Source organism: Syngnathoides biaculeatus, chromosome 7 (genome assembly GCF_019802595.1).
Source record: "Syngnathoides biaculeatus isolate LvHL_M chromosome 7, ASM1980259v1, whole genome shotgun sequence".
NCBI lineage: Eukaryota > Metazoa > Chordata > Actinopteri > Syngnathiformes > Syngnathidae > Syngnathoides > Syngnathoides biaculeatus.
In genome coordinates, this window is record NC_084646.1 from 30,929,089 (window position 1) to 30,945,196 (window position 16,108).

General features: G+C 41.2%; 1 protein-coding gene across 1 annotated transcript in view; it reads right to left on the minus strand.

Annotated features, from left to right (window-relative positions):
* The window catches only part of LOC133503555 (desmoplakin-A), an 84,429-nt gene that overhangs the window by 40,682 nt on the left and 27,639 nt on the right, over positions 1 to 16,108 (minus strand). The window contains 7 exon segments of the mRNA XM_061825266.1: positions 2,067 to 2,192; positions 3,382 to 3,477; positions 3,574 to 3,678; positions 4,649 to 4,816; positions 4,898 to 4,957; positions 7,497 to 7,622; positions 7,752 to 7,902. Of these exon segments, the coding sequence (XP_061681250.1) occupies positions 2,067 to 2,192; positions 3,382 to 3,477; positions 3,574 to 3,678; positions 4,649 to 4,816; positions 4,898 to 4,957; positions 7,497 to 7,622; positions 7,752 to 7,902 (832 nt within the window).

Consider the following 16,108-nt stretch of genomic DNA (forward strand, 5'->3'; position numbering starts at 1 on the left):
GTGTGGAAAGTGGGGCGTGCATTATTATTCGGCCCCCTTGCATTAATACGTTGTAGTGCCACCTTTTGCTGGAATTACAGCTGCAAGTCACTTGGGGTATGTCTATTGGTTTTGCACATTGAGAGACTGAAATTGTTGCCCATTCTTCCTTGCAAAACAGCTCGAGCTAAGTGAGGTTGGATGGAGAAGGTTTGTGAACAGCATTCTTCAGCTCTGCCCACAGATTCTCGATTGGATGCAGGTCTGGACTTTGAATTGGCCATTCTAACACCTGGATACGTTTATTTGTGAACCATTCCATTGTAGATTAGGCTTTATGTTTCGGATCATTGTCCTGTCAGAAGATAAATAAATCTCTGTCCCAGTCTTGGGTCTTTTGCAGACTCCAACAGGTTTTCTTCCAGAATGGTCCTGTATTTGGCGCCATTCATCTTCCCATCAATTTTAACCATCTTCCCTGTCCCCGCTGAAGAAAACCAGGCCCAAAGTATGAGGCTGCCACCACCATGTTTGACAGTGGGGATGGTGTGTTCAGGGTGATGAGCTGTGTTGCTTTAACACCAAACATATCGTTTTGCATTGTGGCCAAAAAGTTCGATTTTGGTTTCATCTAACCAGAGCACCATCTTCCACATGTTTGGTGTGTCTCCCAGGCGGCTTGTGGTAAACTTTAAAAGAGACTTTTTATGGATATCTTTGAGGAATGGCTTTCTTCTTGTCACGCTTCCATAAAGGCCAGATTTGTGCAGTGTACGATTGATTGTTGTCCTATGGACAGACTCTCCCACCTCAGCTGTAGATCTCTGCGGTTCACCCAGAGTGATCATGGGCCTTTTGGCTGCATCTCTGATCAGTCGTCTCCAATTTCGAGGTGAGAGTTTAGAGGAAAGGCCGGGTCTTGGTAGATTTGCAGTGGTCTATATGGTTGCTTGCACAGTGCTCCTTCAGATGTTTAAAGTTTGGGAAATCTTTTTGTATCCAAGTCCGGCTTTAAACTTCTCTACAACAGTATTTTGGACCTGCCTGGTATGTTCCTTGGTCTTTATGATGCTCTCTGCCCTTCAAATAGAACCCTGAAACTATCACAGAGCAGGTGCATTCATACGGAGACTTGATTACACACAGGTGGATTCTATTTATCATGATCACTCAACATTGGATCATTCAGAGATCCTCACTGAACTTCTGGAGGGAGTTTGCGGCACTGAAAATAAAGGGGCTGAATAATATTGCACGCCCCACTTTTCAGTTTTTTATTTGTTAAAAAAAGTATAAAATATCCAAGAAATTTCGTTCCACTTCATGATTGTGTCCCACTTGCTGATTCTTGACAAAAAAATTAAAATGTCATCTTTATGTTTGAAGTCTGAAATGTGGTGAAAGGTTGAAAAGTTCAAGGGGGCTGAATACGTTCACAAGGCACTGTATGTGCAATGTAGTGCAAGCTGCTTGGAAAAGCTAATGAGCTAAATGACATGCTACTTTACAGTTTATTAAATATATTTTAACTACACCAAAGCCCCCCACAGGACAAAAGTTGTTAAACTACATGGATGGAGCACGTAAAAGAAAAATTCCATTTAATGTATTTTCCATTTTCCAAGCCGCTTATCCATTCACAGGTTATGGGAGTGCGGGAGCCTATACCAGCTAACTTGAGGCGAAATGCACTTTAAAGTTTTATAATCATACAATTGGTTTATAAATGAAGACTGAATTCTAAAATCCTTGGATGATTATGCTTCTTACTGTTATTGCAATCTCACTGTCTAATGAAGTGACACCACCATTGTAATGAAAATTACTTAACATTGTGGTCTCCCTTCTTCTCTATACCCATCTTTGATAAGATAATTATAAAATTTATTTTTTGATATCACATATTTTGTTTCAAAGAGAAATTTTCAAAGAGAAAAAAACCACCAGAAATTTATCTTCGAAGAAAAAACAATCTACATATATAAAATTTGAGTAACATAACCCAAAGTGATCAGCTTTTGTCTTCTCATTACTGTGTTCCTATTGGTTTGTTTTCAGCAGTCTATTGTTGTCAAATAAAGCAATACCTCTAATGCCCTGACCATCTCCAGCAAGCTTTCCATTGAAGTGTTCTTGTCACAGGTGAATGTTTTAGAGATGGATTCCTGTTGCCTCTCCAGGCATCTGTATGTCTCATTGGCCTCCTCAAAGAACTTTAGAAAGACATACAATATTAATTAAGTCTGTGATGAGATGGCTTATCTAACATACAGTAGATCAAATTGCTAATTGTAATGTATAGTCACGCTCACCATTATTCGCACTCATGAAATTTAAGTACTAAATGTGGAATATTGCCTGAAGAAAATGAACCAATTGAAACAACATTTTTATATTGGGAGCTTGTGCTTGATACAAAAGAGGAAATGATGAAACATTTTATGGACAAATGAAAGCACTGCACATAAAACAATATGTTTACAGATGGCACAATGAAGCCTTTAAATCAGGGGTGCCCAGACTTTTTTACCCCAAGATCTACTTTTCAAGCAGCCAACCTCTCGCAATCTACAGGGAGGGGGACGGGGTGTAAGAGAAAGCAAATGAAAGACCTCATATAGGAAGCCAACCTGCTAGAACGCGCCTTTATAGGCATGTGATTGACGTATCTGCCACACCTGAATTAAGCGACGCGATGGACAATAGGCTGACGTTTTTTTTTTTTTCGATTGACCAAAACTGCCTCACGATCGACACATTGATAAACCCCTGCTTTCAACATATAAACACCATGGATGGTGGCATTTCCATTATACTTTGGGGGTGCTTTTATTTATATTGTACTGGACGACTTGAGTGTATCATGGGTATCATGAACTGAGAAAATCATCGTGCGATTTTAGAGCCGAATATCTTACTCTGTCAGAGAAAATTTGGTTGAAGGCAAAGATCATGAGTCCTCCACCAAGACAAAGGCCCAAAGCACACATCCAAAAGGACACAGTAATAGTTGAATAGAATAAAAATGACGATTCTAAAAGGGCTAGTAATGTGTACTAATCTTAATCCATATCAAAGAATTGTACTTTGAGGAACATTGTCCTTATACTATTTGCCTATTTTCTCATACACTTGTTCACAGAGGTAAATGTCGCCCCATTTTTACTTGTGAATGACTGAGCAATTCAGGGAAGTGCTTTTTGCACCCAATCATAGTACCCATCGGTTCCCAATTAGCCTGTTCAACATTGGGATGTACCAAACAGGTGTTCAATGAGCATTCCTCAAATTTCTCTTTTTTTTTTTTTGCTAAAAACAATAACATTTGTTTGTAGTGGATTCAAATTAATCTAGGTTGAAGGTGATTTGAAAATCATTGTTTTCTGTTTTTATTACAGGTACCTGATTGTATGCTGCATTCTCCTTCAGGTGCACATCAATGCATTTGGTAATTTGAAGTAGCCAATTCCACTGAGTCTGCAGTGTGTCCCTGTAGGCCTTGAGAACAAAATGCACATGATGGATGTCATATCCAGGTAGCATTCATTTGCAAGCACATGATACGTTTTACATATTTTGTCACACAGAACAAACCTCTATCTTGTCTGAAGCTGGGTGTTTGTTCTTCAGCATGGTGTCCACTTTGACGTTGACTTTATTCAGGTGCTTTTCTTTCTCTTCAAGGGCACTCGTCAGTTTCTATCACATACAGAGTGTTTAAGTGATTTTGCTAAATAGGACAACTGCCAAAATTTAAGTGTATACAGTGGAACCTCAGGTCATTTGTAAACTACTAACTAACTATTTGTAATCTATTGAAATTAAGTCCTACTTTTTCGTCTGGTTAAAAATAAATATAGTGTGATATAGAATTAAGTGATAACTCTTTTATAAATAAAACTAAAAAAACATGATAACAGTTTATTGCTTATTAAATTTAAGGAAAGACAGGGGAGGAGGACAACACCGTGTCATTGAAGAAGAGCCTTTTTCCATTATAATGTGGGGAAACTTTGATTCAGGTGTTTCTTTTCTAATTCATTGGTTGATTTTGGCATGACAAAACTATGCAGGGAAAGTTGTCTTTTTCTGTTTAGAAAAAATAAAATCAGAAAGTGGGACATGACATTTTCACATGAAAGAGGAATTGCTCTCTGGGTCAATTTGCTACACATTTCTTCATTCTTTCATTTTGATCATTTGTATTTTTTTTTACTTTTTTTACAACATCAATCCAATTTTCGAAGATGTGTAGGCAGAACTTCCGTCTAGATCAAGTTTCCGCCTTACACCATGTAGCAGACAAATAGTGTTCAGGCTTACAATCAAGCATGAATCATGGAGTCAGTGATCATCAGGCAGCACAAGTGCAGAAGCACAACATAAATCCTTCTTTTTTTGTTTGTCTATACCAAGACAGTTGACAAACTGAAAATAATACATAACCAGCGGTATGTGTTGTGCAAACATTTTGATACCTTATTGGTTTGTGGTCATTCGTAACCTGGGTGGCACTGTAACTGCTTCTAATATGACTTGGTATCAATTCATTTAAGTAATTTTTGTCTTGCAGTTAAACTCTATTAAAATAGTATGGACAATGTACCTCATTTTCCTTTGAGGTACTGTATTGTGTAACTGAATTTACTGTATGTATGTTGATACTAACTGAATAGCTTTCTTGCTTCCGGGGAATGTACTGTTCTAGGTTCTTTTCACCCCAGTCAAAGATCAACTCTTCTTCTTCCCTGTCATTGACCCACATGATCTCTTTGGACAGTTCTTGAATGATCTGTTGGAGGTCTCCCAGCTGCTGCATTCGAGCAAATGACATTTGCTGTAGGGATGAGAGAGAAAAGTTTAGATTAAATAAACTCACCACTGAAAATACTTCACATATTAATGGCAATTGTTTCACCTGTAGACTGTGCCACTCCTGCTCCAATGCATGAAGATTTCCTTTGTCTCCTTTCTTTACCTGGAGGATATTAAAAAATAGTAGCATTTTAGCACACTGAAAAACAGGCTTTGAAATTGGTGCCTATTTTAAATATTTTAAAGATGCTACATGTTATTTTTTGATTTAGACTGTGGAGGTATGGTATAGAGCTCGTGCACGTTACGTCACAGTTTGCACGGCGCCATATTGCCGGTCAAATACCCTAACCCTAGCTGCTCGATAGTGCTGGAGTCGTTGAACTGGAGCAGATTTTTCAAATTGCCTGAGAACCATTGTGCTTTTGGTTGTCACAATTGATGACACAGTTCTTCAAAGATATCATTCTATGGAATACTGGCTGAAAAGACAAGAAAAGATCGATGGATTTTGGATATTAAATGGCATGGATGATGCCCAACGAAATACACACGCCTGTGTAGCGATATATTTCATTTCAGATAGGAATTATTCTTCTCAATCTTGAATTATCAAGAAACTTTTCTGTGTAAATCTCGACGATTTACTCACCAGATACATGTGCATATCCAGTTCTCCAAGACAAGAGGAAGTGAATTAACAGTCCAATTTCTTATCGGCGAAAACATCGACTTTGGTATTAAATATGGATCCTCTATGCCAACTGTCTCTCATTTTTCCACGTACCTTTGTCACCTTCTAAATGTTTAACAGTATCGGACATAAAGCTGGGTATCGTGCTATAAGATATATTTTCGTTTCGTCTCAACGGAATTAACTTGCAACAATGCTTTGTTTGAACAGCAATGTGGCGATGTCACATGATTTTATGATGTAGGTGCACGAGTTCAATTGACCCCTCCGTAGAAATTGCGCAATCCGCGTCACTGACCAATCAGAGGCCAGAGATCTGCATAAACCAAAGCCTGTTTTTGCTCCCGCCATTTTCTCAGACAACATTGCATGGTCCAGTATAGGTTTTGTTAGCGTTTTATCGCGTATTTGGGTTATTTAACAAAAATATGGTTAAGAGGTGTAGTCACGGACTTTGTAATAGTGACACAGGTATCCTGAAAGGCTAGTTGGTGGAGTTCGATTCGTACCCTTTCCAAAACCGAAGACCCAGTACGAAAAATGCCTTCGAGGGATCAAACTTTGTGGAAGACCGCATCATCAACTAAATCCATCTAATATCAACCGGAACAGATATGTTTGCACGAAGGTATGCCCTATATTTGATTTTCAATACATGTCTCGTACAAATGAATTTGAAGTTCTTCGCTAGCATAACACTGCTGCGTGTGAATGATTGACACACTTATTCTTTGTTGAGCGATATTTAGCGATGATTGGACTGCACAAACGTGTCGCTTTCTTGCTGGCTCGCGGCCGAAGCTTAACCAGACTGTGTTTGCACGAAGATATGCCCTAAATTTGATTTTTAATACATGTCTCGTATAAATGAATGAGACGTTCTTCACTAGCATAACACCGCTACGTGTGAACGATTGACACACTTATTCTTTGTTGAGCGATATTTAGCGATGATCGGACTGCACAAACGTGTCGCTTTCTTGCTGGTTCGCGGCCGAAGCTTAACCAGACTGTGTTTGCATGAAGATATGCCCTATATTTGATTTTTAATACAATTCTCGTATAAATGAATGAGACGTTCTTCGCTAGCATAACATTGCTACGTGTGAATGATTGAATGAAATCAGAAGCATGGCGTCTCTCTCAGTTCAGAATGTACTCTATTTAGAATCTATAATATATCGTTGATTTGAATGAAATCAGAAGCATGGCGTCTGCACATCTAACAATGTATTGCATTGTATTGTATTTGCCATTTTTTATGAATTGTTTGTCTTACGTCAGCGCACGTGGCGTGACGTCACTTCAGGAGGCGTGGTTAAGTGCCTTGTATGGAGGGGTCAATTGTGGAGAAATGGCATGATTAGTAATATCTAGCCATCCATCCATTTTCTTCGCCACTTATCCTCACGAGGGTCGTGGGGAGTGCTGGAGCCTATCCCAGCTGTCAACGGGCAGGAGGTGGGGTGCACCCTGAACTGGTTACCAGCCAATTGCAGGGCACATGGAGACAGACAACAATCACATTCACAATCACACCTAGGGGCAATTTAGAGTGTTCAATTAATGTTGCATGTTTTGGGGATGTGGGAGGAAACCGGAGTGCCCGGAGAAAACCCATGTAGGCACGGAGAGAACATGCAAACTCCACACAGGTGTATCTGGGATTGAACCCGGGACATCAGAACTGTAAGGCCAACTTTTTACCGGCTCATCCACCGTGCCGCCTGATTAGTAATAGTGATCAATAACATCAAATCTGATATTTTGATTATGATTTATTATTTGTCCCCCTGTCAGAATCAGAATAATTTTTATTGGAGAAGTATGTTAAAACACACAAGGAATTTGTTTGCGGTAATGGGTAATCAGTTAACTGGCTTGATAAATAAAATATGTTCAGTATTTCAGGAAAATAGAAATCACAAAACAAATATACCGTGTGCTTTTACAGATTGGCTGCGCTCTTAGAATAGTAACAATAATGTGACAACATGGTTCAACTCACCAGGTCACTCCTTGCTCGGTCCACTTCCGGGCTGTTCTGGATAGAGTGGTGAAACCTCTGGTGGCTGATGAGATTCTTCCCTATGCCTGCAGGATCTTCTCCCCAGAATGTAATTTCGATCTGACGCTGAAAAAAAAAAACACTCATATCAGCATAATGTACACCTCTGCAACAGATTTGCCAAACCATGAGACCATCTGAATCCAGACATAACTTCCTTTAAGATGTCTCTCACAGTGAGGTAACTCTATCCACCTTTTGCTGCGCAATCCAGATCATTGCATCGTGGAAGCTTCTCCCTGGCTCCTCCCATGAGCCAGAGCTTCCTTTAGCACTCCTCCTCCTCTGCAAAGAGCCAGTCATAGCCAAGTGGACCCCCTTCAGATGATCGTTACAAATCTCCCAACTGCAAATTAGTGACAGATGAATTGAAGTGGAGATGTGGGATACTTGGAAAAATTTGCAATTCTGTTATGTTACTGGAAAATTTCAGAATTAGTTAACGGGGAGGTTTGCAGTTTTTTTTTTTTTTTAAACCACCATACGAGAGAAAGAACAACTTATCAGAGACAGAAGGCCTCATAACAAATGTCAGTCATTTGTCATGCATAAATAGGCACACTTGCAGTCTCGCAGTGACTTGTTTCCGTGCGCTTCAAGTACGTATTTTGGTGAAATCATCACAGACCATCTACGTCCAGTTAGCAATAAAGTTAAAAATACTAATGTGAGAAGTAGCTGCCATCTTTGTGGAAAAACATGAGATTCAGAATGAAATTACAAAGAAAAAAATAATTGATTAGTAAGTGCAAGATCTATTTGTCATGAACCTGTGATTCTGCTTGGTCTCTTGTTTTTTTGTTGTTTTTTTTCCTGCTGTGCTGTGCACACCCACCCCGCATTTTCAATCAGATTGCTTTTTAATAATGAAACAAATGGGACATATGCTAGACTTTTGATCATTCACTGTCATAGCCCTGAGCTTATGTTTATCGTGCTTAGTTTCTTTTTCTAGTTTGCCTTCCTTAGTCTTGATCAACTATAAGTAGTATTCTGCTCCGCTGTCTGTGTGTTAGTCTTGTGTAAGTAAAGCGAAGCAAATTTATTTGTACAGCGCATTTCATATAAAAGGTAACTCAATGCACTTTAGATTATTAAAATCATTCAAATAAAAAAGTAAAAAGTACAATTAAAATGTTTTTTAGTGTAAGAAAGAAGTACGTTAACAAGCACAAGAAAAAAGTTTTAATCTGTATTTGAAAACACTAAATTGGGTCTGATGTCACCTCTGTTGGCAATTCATTCAATTTTTTTGCAGCATATTAACAAAATGCGGCTTCACCGTGTTTGCTTTGGACTCTGCACTGCATTATTCGACCTGAGTCAGTTGATGTAAATTAACTTCTGTTGTTCCTTTCTGTTTGTTTGCCATTTTTTTTCTAATATTGTGTACATTCGACCTTGTTCTTTATTTGTAACTTTGATCTAGGTTCTGCTTCACTGGTGTACTTTGTAGTTCAAATTTTTGTCGCAAGACTGTTTTCTGAAGGATATGAAATCACTAATTAACACAATGTGAAATTTAAAACACTAACACTATTCCATTTCCTGTGTGATTCATGATGTCATGAAAGAACATGGACCATAATTCCCGCAACGTTAGGTTTCTGTGAATATATTGATGTGATAAACATCCTTGCCATCTAGCATAAATGTATACATGAGTGGGGTGAGGCACCAACTTAACAGTGTAGTTCTCGACACCGAAGTGTCCATTACTTTTCTCAAGGCGTACAATCATCTCATGCGTTACATAATCACCCACTCCACTTCAGCTCGGATACGTCTTACGTAGATACACGTTAGCAGATTACATAGTGAAAGCAATACTATTACAATAACCAACAGAATCAGAGGGGGCACCAAAGTCCTCCTAGCAGTGACTGTCATCCCTGAAAAGATGTCCCACCAGTGATGGGCTGAGGACTGTTGTACTATTTTAGCAGCATGTTGTACCCGTCCGCTGGCTACTAATGTGGACGCCATGAGCTTTGAGATGTTAGACGTATGTGACTGTATAATTTTCTGAACTTCAGTGGATTGTTCCAATGTGCATTTGAAACGCTCCACTGAGAGGTTCCAGGGATTCTTTAGTACATCCCATTGTACTTGTGTCAGCCGATTAGACACAGAGTAATTCATCAAACGATACGTCTGGTTTCCCCAATGCCATAGGTGCACATTATATAAGCAACCAACGAAAGGAACCGATGGTACTTGTGAATGATTTTGCATTGTTGCCACAAACTCCAGTTAGCGTATACATTTCACGCCGACACCTGCAATTCTACTGGCCCCGATTTCATTTTTCCCAGTGACACTGCTTGCTGTATCGCTTCCTTCGCCATATCAAATGATCGCTGTTGTTCTTCTCCCCAACTAAAGTCCTCCTTTTTCCTAGTGCATTTGTAGATAGGTTGAAGTATCTGTCCCAAATGAGGAATATGATTCCTCCAAAATCCAAACAACCCGATGTATTTCCTAGCATCTGCCTTGGTGTGTGGAACTGGAAAGTTAGCAATTTTAGCCTTAGCTTTTTCTGGCAATTCCCTTTCCCCTTTGTTCCAGATGATTCCTAGAAATTTCACCGTTTGCGAAGGTCCTTGGACCTTTGCAGGGTTAATTTCCCATCCAAACCCTTTCATGTGCTGTATTAGCTGTCCTAGAACTTCCTTCACCTCTTCCTCGCTCGTTCCTTGCACTAGTATGTCATCGATATAATGTGATATTATTTCTTTAGGAACTTTTAGCTTTTCCAGGTGCTCTGCTACCACCCGGTGGCAGATTGTGGGACTATGTAAATAACCCTGTGGTAGTCTGGTAAACGTGTATTGGCGCCCTTCCCAGGTAAACACAAATTGATTCATCCTATCCTCAGGAATAGGAATAGTGAAAAATGTGTTAGCCAAATCTATGACCCCATACCACGTTCCGGGATGATGTTGCACTCGTTCTATAATTGTCACTGCGTCTGGCACCGCAGAAGTCAATGCAGGTGTGTGTTTATTCAATCCTCTGTAGTCTACTGTCATCCTCCAAGAGTTATCTGATTTCCTGACTGGCCACAACGGATTGTTCCAGTTTGTCATCACTGTTTTCAATACACCAGCTTCTAAATATTCTTTAATGGTCGCAGAAATTTCTTCCTGTCCTCCAGGTATCCGGTATTGCTTTTGGCTAACTACCTGTGTAGCTTGTGGTATCGGAAAAGGTGGCATTTTTACTTTACCCACCAATATTGCATGTATTTTCAGTGGATTTACTCCGAATTCAAATCTCCCGGCTGTCAAATAAAGTGTCATTCCGGCTAATATGTCCATGCCCACTATCCACTCTGGGATAGGTGTTATAATCACCATATATGTTTTTATAGGCACATTTCCTATTTTCAATGGTAAGTTTACATGTTTTCCATAAATCACTTTTCCTCCTAGTCCTGTTAATGGTCCTTTCATTTTCTCTGGATTTCCATAAATTATTGAGGCCTCTTCCCCGGTATCTACTAACGCTGTTACTGTTTGAACTGATTTATCCCAATAAATTTCCATCCTCACATGAGGTCTAATATCACTGGGAGACCATCGTTGAGCAGGTTGTTGACGAGCTACCAGGGCTTGGCCTTCATGATGGCGTCGTTTATTTTTGCCTTTCTTCCCCTTCTTCCGTCGCTGCACTGCTGCTACTTGCCTCACTTCCTCCTCCTCCTCGCTTGATGAAGTCTCCTCCTCCTCCCGTGGTAAGGGAGGTGCTGTGGGATGTGCAATAGGAGGAGTGGTAGGAGGGACAATGGGAGGGGGCTTTATCAACTCTTTGAGCATACTGGTTAACTCCGCCACGCCCATCGTCATTTGAGGAAAGCCTCCTCCGGAGAAACATCTAACCTGCATTCCCTTCTGTCTGCATTTTTCAGCAAGCACTGACGTCGGAACCCCGTCAATTTCCTCAGCTGGAACCCCTGCTTTGATTAGTGCCTTCCACATTTCACTTCTGCTTCCCTCAGGTTTTCCCTTTTTCGGAAAACTGTTCCTATTTTCCCTCGGTTTTTCACGTGGTTCAGAATCACGCGGCGCGCTCACGTTAGACCAGTCCCCGAGCGTTGCTAACTCCGCCAACCTACTTTTCACCATCGAGAATGTCAGGTCAGCGATTCCCAACAAAATAGTGGGGGATAATAAAGTATAATGTGGGGGAGCATCACGTATTATCGCATCCCGGCTCATTTTCGGGACCTCCCCATCTCTTATTTCCACAGACCCGTCACTCGAAATTGAGTGCCTCATACACAACCGTGTCAATCTCATCATTGCATCCCTGATGGTTGACCATTGCCCTCTCAGTTCTGGCCAGTCTTGATATAATGGAAATATCAGCTGCGCGGCTGCCCCATATAATGCTGAGAGAGGGAGCCCTCCATCACCGCCCATGACTCTGCACATTCCACGGAATTCCGCATTTAGCTGGCTATCGGTGGAAAGCGCTGCGAACCGCTGATAATCCCCAGCATCTATATTAACGGCATCAGCTCCTTCCTCTATCAACCGAATGAGCCAAACATCGATCGGTTCGCCCGGTTTCTGACGATACTTTGTCACAATATGAGTCGTCTCTTCCTGTGTATAATCTTCTCTCGTCATGAACAATTCTGGCTCTGGCTGCGCTTGTGGGACCAGCCCTCGCACTCGCTCGCCATTTTCGTCCAGAATTGGTTGACCGTCCGCCCCCATCAGATCCTGGATTCGATCTGGTATCACGCGTCGCTGTTCTTTTCGTCGCGTGATAAGGTGTATCTGCAACCCCTTTAACGAGGGATACAACCCAGTCTGTGGTGCCGGGTCCGGTCTTATACCTCCATCATATTCACCCTCATCATCATCATCATCATCTCCCCACATATCCCCGTTCCATTCCTCCGGATTCCACAGCGCTGACAGCCCAGTGGTGAATGAACGGATTTGCGCTTGTTCTATTTTACGAGGTTTCTTCTTTGCCAAATGCTCCTTTAATTCTTTCACTATAACCTCTAGCTGGATAACCTCTTGTGCCTTTTGATTTTCTGCGCTTCTAACCTTATCCAACTCCAACACGCAATTTTTCCAAGCTTCCGCACACATCCACAACATCTGCTGCGTGCCTCCCAGCGGAGCACGAGCATTCACTTCCACCCGCCTCAACATGTCACATAATGCCAGCGGAGTGGCAGCGGGATTCACTCCTGTCCACGGTCCGGGGCGTCCCCCACGCTTCCGTAAGACAGCTCCTATCTCTCGGAAAGTGATGCCTTCCCACCCGGGCACCACCTCCTCTTCTGGTGCCTCTTTTGCACCCTTATTTTTCTTTCTTAAACAATGCATCCTGTTTTTATCTCCTGCGCGTAGCCTGCACGATCCTGCCGCCAACGCCAAAAATGTTTTATTGAAAGGATCAGTGCTGGTCGGCGCTCAGGAGACAAAGACGACACTCAACAAAAGACCAACGTTCCAAAATGCTATTTAGCCTAAATAACTGGCATATTTATTTCGACCAAATGCAAGTTCTCAAAATACAGTTGACATTGCGTGAAATCATCATATGAGCCTCTTACCTATGCCGAGAAGGTGGAGAGCCAACACCCAGGCAGAGCTCCGCTCGTCAACCAGCTGGGCGTTCGTACGCAACCCGCAGCAGACTCTACCTGTTTGTACTCTGCATCTCTCTGTTATACTTTTCAGTTGCGTGCGAGAGGAAGGGCGGGTGGCCTACCCATCTGCCCTGGCGCCGCAACGTTTGTTTCCTGATTTACTATTGACACTTAAGAGTGTCCTTCAGGCTCTGAAAAACATCTTAGGCAGCCATAACTGTCAAGACATCCCACAACAATGTTCTTCTTTGGTATGCGAACAAGATAGTGAAATGGTCAAAACGTCTTGACCAAAAAACAAGTTAGTGAAAAACAGCTTATGTAACCATGGTTGCACAATACATTCGGGTATTCAACGGTTATGGGAAGCATCACTAATTAACACTCCTCTCAATAGGGACATTAAAAAACGGGAGTGGACACAACTAAAATGCTCGCTTTTTTAAAAATGTGCCCATTACACTCGTTTCTACGTAGTTTGGGTTCTCATTTTGATCGCGACCTGACGCCACAGAAGCTACAAATTTTAGCCAAACAGAGAGCAAGAGGCTCCACTATTAGCAGTGAGACTAATGAAGAATAAAGAGAATCAAGACTCTTGGGATTCCAAAAGTGTTTCCTCACAAATGATTTGGATGGCACAGAGGATGATCCAATGCAGGAGGCGCCGGAACTGGACCAAGTCATCAATGATGAGTTCCACAGCAATGCACTAAAGGTAGCTACTGTGGATCTTTTTCTGATTGGGGATGAATCAGATGCTTCTTTTGAAGGCTTGACCAAGGATGTGTAATGTCGTGGGTAAACTGCACTATGGACATTATACTATACACGTTTTATGCACAAATATTAAATACGAAACAATATTTCTCCACAAGTTCAAGTTAAACAATGTTAACTTGTTTATTTATTCAAGAGTGTGATATGTGTTATCAACAGTATGAATAAAATATTATGCTATTATTGGGCATTTATTTTAGTTGATTGAGGGATTTTCTTCAGACAATAACAGCGATCAGAACAAACGTGTCCAAGATATCACCTTTTGGGGTCTCAATGATCCTTAGAAAGGTGAGGAATCAGCCCAGGGCTACACGACAGGCCTTGGTCAATGACCTAATAAGAGCTGGGACCACTGTTTCCAAGGTGACTGTTGGTAATACACTAAGATGTTATGGTTTGAAGTCATGCATGGAACAGAAGGTTCCCCTGCTATCAGGTTCACCAATCAGAAATTCATTAAACAGGACAAAAAAGGAAGCAAAGACACCAGTTCAAGTCTCGTGAGGAGAGAGGAGAGGAACTGTTTTGTACAATTCACCACTGCACTTTCTGATTATCCTCTCCTCAGTACCTCTATTTATTTAGTTTTAAGACGCCCTTTATTTACATGGATGTTCCTAAAAGGAGACGGCAAGCAAAACAGTTGGAAACAAGGTGTACATGTTTGTTCATGTGCGTGTGCATGTGTGGAAGATTGCTGAATACATGTGTGGTCATCATTTCTTTAACAGGAAGCAGTTCTAACAGTTCTGATGATTAGATGTTCTTGTTCTTGCTATCTGCTGCTGGGAGGCTGCCACGTTATCTAGAGCAGAGCAAAGCATTTCTTTATTGGAAGCAGATGTATGATAATTATGATCACAAATATTCCTACACCTGCTTAAACCAGCACAAGTCAAGGCCCATCTTAAGTTTGCCAATGACCATTTGGATGATACAGAGGAGTCATGGGGGAACGTTTTGTGGTCAGATGAGACCAAAATGGAACTTTTTGGTCATAATTCCACTAACCATGTTTGGAGGAAGACGAATGATGAGTTACATTCCAAGAACACCATCCCTACTGTGAAGCATGGGGGTGGTAGCATCATGCTTTGAGGGTGTTTTTCTGCGCATGCGACAGGTATTAAGTATGAAGGAGAGGATGACCGCGGCCATGTATTGTGAGATTTTGGGGAACAACCTTTTTCCCTCGGTCAGAGCATTGAAGGGTGGGTCTTTCAAAATGACAATGACCCAAAGCACACAGCCAGGAAACCCAAGGAGGGGCTCCGTAAGAAGCATATCAAGGTTCTGGTGTGGCCTAGCCAGTCTCCAGACCTATACCCAATAGAAAATCTTTGGAGGGAGCTGAAACTCAATGCTTCTCAGCGACAGCCCAGAAATCTGCCTGATCTAGAGAAGATCTGTGTGGAGGAGTGAGCCAAAATCCCTCCTGTGTGCAACCCTGGTGAACAACTACAGGAAACGTATGACCTATGTAATTGCAAACAAAGGCGACTGAACCAAATATTAACATTGGTTTTCTCATGTGTTCAAATACTTATTTACAGCTGCATCCCAAAAATAAATCATTAAAAAAAATCATACATTGTGATTTCTGGATTTTTCTTTACAGATTATCTCTCTCACAGTGGACATGCACCTACAATGAAGATTTCAGACCCCTTCATGATTTCTAAGTGGGAGAACTTGCAATATAGCAGAGTGTTCAAATACTTATTTTCTTCACTGTATAAACAACTGTTCGGAATCACATTCACACCTACAGGGAATTTAGAGTAACTAACCCTAACCCTTCAATTAACCTTCCATGTATATTTTTTAGAAGTGGAAGGAAACCAAAGTACACGGAGAAAACCCACGCAGGCACAGCGAGAACATGCAAACTCCACAAGGCGAGTCCGGATTTGAACCTGGGTCCTCCTGAGAACTGTGAGGCAAAAGGTGTTGGGCACAGTTTACAATAACACTAATCAGGACAAATGTTAAATATTTTCTTTCAGGGTAGGACTAATTGGTTTTGAAATGTGATTTTACCGCTAGATGCCACTATATCCTTCACACACATTTTTTAGAGGTATCCTTTTTCCTTTAGTGGCACGGTAGTGTAGCTGAAAAGCGTTGGCCTCAGAGTTCTGAGGACCATTGT